The sequence below is a fragment of the Triticum dicoccoides genome, chromosome 5A, assembly GCF_002162155.2.
Source record: "Triticum dicoccoides isolate Atlit2015 ecotype Zavitan chromosome 5A, WEW_v2.0, whole genome shotgun sequence".
Lineage (NCBI taxonomy): Eukaryota > Viridiplantae > Streptophyta > Magnoliopsida > Poales > Poaceae > Triticum > Triticum dicoccoides.
Window position 1 is genome coordinate 600,366,778 of NC_041388.1, and position 7,428 is coordinate 600,374,205.

Below are 7,428 nucleotides of genomic sequence, written 5' to 3' on the forward strand. Positions count from 1 at the left end.
TTTTTTATGTATGTTTTCATAACCTATACCTGGTTCTAATTTGTCTTTCATCTTTTTTGGATACATGCAGAATATGGTGACATCACCAGCATCTATAATTGGTAACTCATACTAATCTGGTCCTCGACAATATTGCATCAGTGTGTTGCATTAATGCTCTGTGTTATTACTTGTTGGATTACACAGTTTGAATACAATATACTACTCCCTCCATTTACTTTTCAGGGCATAACATTTAGAGATTAAAACTTGCAGCATTTTACCATCAGTTAGTCCAAGAACATAATCATTACTGGTGCATTATGTCTGACATTTGTTAACATGTCCACTTGTTTGGCATTCTGTTTATTTATGGCATCGATGTTCATTGCTCGCTGCACTGCTTTGGCTTTGTAGTTTATAGAGCAACTGAGCAAGTCCATTTTGCATGCTTTACAGTCAAAGTTATTTCTTTCAGTGACACATTCAATGAGAATACACCACCGACAAATGAACCGGCATATATTTCATCACTTGGTTCTGCTATCTATCAAGCAATGTCGAGAGGTAACAAGGATGCAGTGTGGTTAATGCAGGTATGCTGCTTTACTCTTCTTTGACACCCAAAAGTATAAAAGATTATGTATTTTGTATAACAACAACAAGTCCATAATATAGTATTCCCTCAGATCCGAATTAATTGACGCAGCCTCTATACAGTGTCCTCTACACATTGTACAGAGGCTGCGTCAATTAATTTGGATCGGAGGGAGTACTAGTATTTTGTGTCAATTGGGTGTTACTGACGCCTTTTGGGGCCAGTCCTATTCAAATTTTAAATAAAGCCACGACACTTATTTTGGGACGGAGGGAGTAGTATTTTGTGTCAATTGGGTGTTACTGACGCCTTTTGGGCCAGTCGTACAGACGCTCCACACCGCAAGATTGGGAAGCAACCAATTAGCCTCATCTTCCTTTCTCTTTCCATGCTTACCTTAGCATATATTTTTGTTATTGCTTTCCCTTATTACTTAGCTAAGTTTGTTATCCACACCATAGGGTGGAGATAAGTATAGGAATTACTCATACTCATACGGTCTCCTGACCTTGTTTGTAAAAAAATAAGAAAAGATAACGTGAAATTCTGCCCTGTGATTGATCAGTGAAAAGCCACTTACTCCAAGCCACGGTTTATATTTTACAACAGACATGATTTTCATGAGCACGGTTGGCAAATTTAAAGAGTAATATAATCTCTAAAGCTCCTTTCCTTCATTCAGGGTTGGCTATTTTACTCGGACGCAGCTTTCTGGAAGGAGTCTCAGATGAAAGTGAGTTCTTATTTTTGCTTCTTTTTTTTTGTATCTTGAGCACCAACAGAAATGAGGTTACTTGTAAAGTAAAGGTTAATGCAACCTTAGTTTTAACTTGTAGCAGAAAAGTCATACATTTAAGTTCAAATAAAAGCAAAGTACAAGAATCATGTAAATAGTAATAGAGTAAAATAAACCAGCGGTCCTAAAAGTATTCGAAGTGTGCCATCTAGGTCCAAAAGTTTGAAAACGAACACCCAGGTCTTAAAAGTCGTTGAGTCGTGCACTGCGGCTCCTAAACACATCTGACTAGGCAACATGGTCCTTTGACTGATGCCACGTACACTGAATTGCCACATGGGGCAAACTGACCGAGCTATGAATATATCAAAACATATATCAAAACAGAGTTACAGTATTCAGGGTCTTTGATATATTCATAGCTCGGTCGTTTTCCCCATGTAGCAATTCAGTGTACGTGGCAATTTTGATATATTCATAGCTCGGTCAGTTTGCCCCATGTGGCAATTCAGTGTACGTGGCATCAGTCAATGGGCCATGTGGCCTGGTCAGATGTGTTTAGGAGCCTCAGTGCACGACTCAACGACTTTTAGGACCTAGATGGCACACTTGGAATACTTTTAGGACCACTGGTGTATTTTACTCATAATAATAGGGACATATATATCACATGGGAAAATACACCAGCATGTGAGCTTCTATAAGACTATAAGTAAAGCTGCTGCGTATCATTTAGATGCGGGTAAATCTTGCTTCTTTTGCCTTGCAGGCACTACTTCATTCTGTTCCAATTGGTAAGATGATGGTCCTTGATTTATTTGCTGATGTCAAGCCCATATGGCAAACGTCCTCCCAGTTCTATGGTGTACCATACATCTGGTATGTCCTCTCTCTCTAGTTCTCAAACTTTTTATGTTCTTACATACACTATTAGTATTAAAAATACTAGTTATCCATTGTGCCAACGAAGTTAAGTAGTTAACTAATGATCATTTCTTAAATTAGGTGCATGCTACACAATTTTGGTGGTAATATTGAAATGTATGGAGTACTAGATTCAATTTCATCTGGCCCTATTGATGCACGTAGAAGCTACAATTCAACAATGGTTCATTTTACTTTCATTCCTTATGTAAATTTACTAACAGCAAGGGTCTCCTTTGCCTTTCCCTACAGAAGCAGTTAAAAAGATCTAATGGGGTACTTGCATTTAATCCTTCCTCTTATTTAGGTTGGTGTTGGCATGTGCATGGAGGGAATAGAGCATAATCCAGTTGTTTATGAGCTTATGTCTGAAATGGCATTCCGTGGTCAAAAGGTCGAAGTTGAGGTACACATTACAAATGCGTCTGGTCTCTGGTGTGTAACGGATTATGGTTTACTCCTATGCCATCAAACTAGAAGAAGTTTTTAACTTCATAGAGGGTTAATGTGAGCCTGTGCTTTAATTCATAAGGTTTCTAACTCAAAAGATTAAATTTTAACTAATCTGGTCTAAAGGTTGCTTCTGATATGGCTTTCTTTATGTTGTCCTGCATTTTCAGTAAGACCTTTGGATTAACTGATATTTTCTTATCGACAAGATCAATGTTGACAATTGGTGTTATAAAAGAAGTTTAAAGAGTATCAACTTATAATTTTAATTGATAGTTATTCTTTGGTAGAAATCGTTTATTTGGTCGTGTTAACTTCAGGCTGAATGAGGTACAAACTTTTGTACAGATCAGTGTGGCAGTGTCTATGTTTTTATTTATTTTACAATCTTGCTATGGCTTTGCTCGGGTTGCTGCTTTGATTCTGTCTATATTTTCCATTTGCTGAAGTTCTTGACCACCGCATTTGTTTTGATAGGTTGATTACCATCTAATCTATGTCTTTATCTTCCAGGATTGGTTAAAATCATACTCCTATAGGCGATATGGCCAATCAAATGTCGAAATACAGAAAGCTTGGGCAATTCTGTACCATACGATATACAATTGCACAGATGGAATTGCGGTTTAATTTCATACAGATGCAACTTTATTGCAGTCGTGCAATGCTTGCTGACATATTCATGTATCCTTTTCATATGTTCATTGCAGGATCATAATAAAGACTACATAGTTGAATTTCCAGACATCAGTCCAAGTTCTTTCAGTTCCCAGTATTCCAAACGAAAAATTATCTCACATGTGAGGAAACATCCGAGGTTCTTAGGCGAGGTCTCTGCAAGCCTACCACAACCGCATCTATGGTATTCTACGGAGGAGGCCGTCAAATCCCTTGAACTATTTCTTAAAGCAGGAAATGGCCTTTCAGAAAGTCTCACATATAGGTATGTCTCGTCGTAAGCATTGGTTCTTCAAGCATTTGGATGTCATGCATCCTCTTTCTTGTGGCATGCATCCTTTAAACTTCTTGTGTCAGCTTATAAAATTTTGAGCCATTGTCGGTTCTATTCCCGAAAATGAACTGGTGGTTTCTAAAATACCGACTCTTTTGAGAATTAGATGTTGTGGTGTTTCACCCGTTCATTCTGATTTATGTAAATCACACCAACTATATGCATGAAAGAAACATAGGTTTTTCTTTAGCTGGAAATAGGGGTACAATTTAGTTAGTTCCTAGGAGGGTCACTGGCAAGTGGACAAAGAAGGTTTTCCTGCCTATTTGATCTCCTACATGTTTTTCACAGCTGCTTACGTCCACACGTTAGTTAATTTCAATCATGTCAAATGATCAGGGCACAAGTGAAGTCAGTAGTTCTGGTTAAAAAAAAGTAAGTGGTCAGCTCACATATGCCAAGTTTGGAATAGAAGGGAAAATGGCTGAAAAGTGGGACTCGCTTGTAGGTGGCATGCTTGCTGCCATAGTTATGCAGTGGCGGAGCCAGAAAGATGGGATCAGGGGGAGCCAAGTGATGTTAAAACAGGTTGGGGAGGGCCAAACCTTGAGCAGCAACCAACCACCAATTATACACTGTTCATAAGCAAACTAGCAGCAAATACCTGATGTTAGAGAGGGCAGGGGGTGGGGGCCCTGCTGGTCCCTCCTGTCTCCGCCACTGTAGGTATGTATGTGGAGTACTCCTGACGAAGAGGCAAAAAAAGGGGGGCAGATAGGCAGGGTGCTATCATTGTACAGCTTAGTCAAAGTGAAGCTTCGACAAAAATAGGGTGACCACACACAAAAGTATGAATATACTCTTAAATACCCCCAAAAAATGTTACACTTCTGGTTATGATTCTCTACTGCTTATTAATGGTAACGCTCATCGCAGGTACGACCTCGTTGATTTGACAAGGCAGTCACTGTCAAAATTAGCAAATAAAGTGTACCTTGATGCTATGGATTCTTACCAAAAGAGGGATTCAAGTGGTTTAAACTTCCACACAAAGAAATTCCTCGAACTCATCATGGATATCGAGACGCTACTAGCTTCTGATGACAATTTCCTGCTGGGCCCTTGGTTGGAAACTGCAAAAAACCTTGCTATGACCGAAGACGAAAGGAAGCAGGTGGGTCTCTTTCGCACACTTCATGTAGCAGCTGGATCCTGGATCAATCTTTTTCTCTTATCGTGCACTGAATCAAACTATTTTATCAGTACGAGTGGAATGCTAGAACACAGGTGACAATGTGGTACGACGACACAAAGACCGAGCAGAGCAAACTCCATGACTACGGTAATACTGAGTAGATCATAGTACTATACTTTGGAAGTCCACCCCTGCATTGCTAACTATACAGACCTTTTTGTTTTTCAAAATATCCTCGTCGCCAGCCAATAAATTCTGGAGTGGGCTTCTGAAGAGCTACTACCATCCAAGGGCATCTAAATACTTCACCCGGTTATCGAGAAGCCTCCAAGAGAACCGGAGTTTTCAACTGGAGGAATGGAGGCGAGATTGGATCTCGTACTCTAACGAATGGCAGTCCGGGAAGGAGCTGTACCCTGTGAAAGCCACGGGTGATGCCTTGGCGATCTCCAGATCTCTCTTTGCAAAGTACTTCAGGTAGATGTGGGCTCCGGCCACAAAACTACGAGGAATGTTTGTTATAAGTAAAGCAAAATAATGTACGCATGAGACGTTGTGGAGTGAACGGCGTACATCTGCTCTTGATTCCGCAACTAGTCTCATCTCATGTAAAAGGTTCAGCCGTCAATACTTTTCCCAGTGGGTACATCGAATAACGAAATTGAAACCTTTGATGTGATGTTTCAAGCTCAGCCAAATTTGTCCGCCTTATCATTTACAAGTGCACTGAAGTAGAGTTCGATCCAGGCTCAGGATGAACGCCGGCGGCATGCTTAACACATGAAAGTCGATTGGTTAGTGGTGTTTCCATAGGCGCATGAGTGAGTAACGCATAAGAACTTGCCCTTAGGATGGAACAACAATTGGAAACGGTTGCTCCATACCCCATGGACCGAGGAGCATAAGAAGAAATCAGCCCAGGCAAGGATCACATTAATTAGCTAGTTGGTGAAGCAATAACTTACTTAGACAATGATTAGTAGCTGGTCCAAGAGGATGATCAACCACACTGGAATTGACGGAACTAGATCCTCTTAACATAGAGGAGAAATGTTAGAGAAGCTACAATATCCTAACTTGCCTTCTTTCAATCCATATGATTAAGGCTAAAATGACTTAAATTAATTTGCATATTACTGATCTACTGTGGACATTCATAGTAATTACATACAAACAAATTGATGGTGAAATAATACTAATTTTAGATAAATATATCTACAGTAAACAACCTGCTAATAGTCCATAACTTTCCTTCTTCATATTACACTAGGCTAGCATTGTAGCACTGTGACTTTCCTTCTAAGTTAGAGGATCCGGTTCCGGAATTGACACACGACCCAGACTCATATGGGACATGGGACTCGAATACCCATATTTCAGTTTCTGCAACTTGATTCCCGAACGGAATGTTTTCTTATCTTATACCTATAGAGTAAACAAAATTCTTACATAAAGAGTAAAATTCATCTATGACCATTGAACTTGTTTTGTGGGCGCAAAATCATCACTGAACTCAAGAATTGCCATGTTCGAGTAAATAAAGTAGTTCTAGCTAAACCTGATCATCCTTCTGGTCGGGCTTGACAAAGCCCAAAGTGAAAATCCCAAGCCCAAGCCTGGCCCGAAGCATGTGAACAGTGCACTTCTCATTTAAAATAATTATATTCAAGGTATTCAAATACATAATAATACCTATTTTTAATTTAAACAATTATTTAAACCTCATTTAGGCTTTATTTGGGCTTTCAGGCCAGGCTTCACGCTGAAAAGCTGAGCCCGAGCCCAACCCAGATGTTGAGCTTTCGAGCTTGAGCACCGAGACGAGAAGCCGATGCACATATCTAGTTCCAGTCATGCAAATAAGCTCACTAGAGACGTTTTTCGATGTATTTTGCCTAATGTTACCGCCAGTCATGCAAACAAGATCACTAGAGATCTCTCCGGATGTATTTTGCCTACATGTTACCGTACAACTCGACGTATTAGGACCATGTGCATGAGTCTCGGGTTTTTTCGCAATTATTCAGGGTCGTTGGGTCATAACTACGGGCAGGTCGCATTTTCTAGGATCCATTTGTCAAAATACCGCACGTTCTCAATTGAATTTTGCACTTTACTCCATGTGCCTTTGGGGAACGTGTTAAGATACTCTAGCGCAAAACAAAAAAATCTACCACGCGAACATGTTGTGGAGAGTCATGACAACGGAATAAGAGTTGGTGAATTGTGTTCCCGTCTCCTCCTCGGGGATCCCTCGAACAGCTCCTTAAGGTTCTCTTGAACGGTTTGTCAGAGCATGCAGGTGCAACGCTTCCAAGGTACATATGTGTGCAAGGAGGACTGTCGGGCGACAAACATGGGAATGGCGACGCCTATGGGTCGATGACGATGAAGACAAGGGGCGCTATCAAGCTACGGACATGTGCTAGTTGGTTTGGGCGCAAGGTTGACCGCCATAGGCATTCTGAGCTCCTCTCTGCCACTTGAACTGACGGTTGCACCGATGAGGAGGAAACTATCAATGCCGGACAGCATGAGGCGGAACCGCTGCGACACATGTCGGATCTGGCTATGATCTATGACAACATCAATGT

At 40.6% G+C, this 7,428-nt stretch overlaps 1 protein-coding gene across 3 annotated transcripts in view; it reads left to right on the forward strand.

Moving 5' to 3' along the window:
• Positions 1 to 5,526, forward strand: part of LOC119303246 (alpha-N-acetylglucosaminidase-like) — a 10,186-nt gene extending 4,660 nt beyond the window's left edge. The window contains exons 9-19 of one of the 3 annotated variants that reach the window (XR_005147862.1): positions 71 to 101; positions 458 to 575; positions 1,260 to 1,310; positions 2,083 to 2,192; positions 2,319 to 2,421; positions 2,545 to 2,643; positions 3,201 to 3,311; positions 3,398 to 3,630; positions 4,039 to 4,074; positions 4,148 to 4,487; positions 4,576 to 4,707. Coding sequence is in view for 2 of the 3 variants with exons in the window: in XM_037580356.1 (XP_037436253.1) it covers positions 71 to 101; positions 458 to 575; positions 1,260 to 1,310; positions 2,083 to 2,192; positions 2,319 to 2,421; positions 2,545 to 2,643; positions 3,201 to 3,311; positions 3,398 to 3,630; positions 4,576 to 4,813; positions 4,903 to 4,981; positions 5,080 to 5,315 (1,409 nt within the window). In the remaining variant the exon portion in view is untranslated. Of the gene's footprint in view, positions 1 to 70; positions 102 to 457; positions 576 to 1,259; positions 1,311 to 2,082; positions 2,193 to 2,318; positions 2,422 to 2,544; positions 2,644 to 3,200; positions 3,312 to 3,397; positions 3,631 to 4,038; positions 4,488 to 4,575; positions 4,814 to 4,902; positions 4,982 to 5,079 lie in introns of those variants that run through there. The other 2 variants (XM_037580356.1, XM_037580357.1) reach the window with 2 other exon arrangements.
• Positions 5,527 to 7,428: the final 1,902 nt, after the last annotated feature.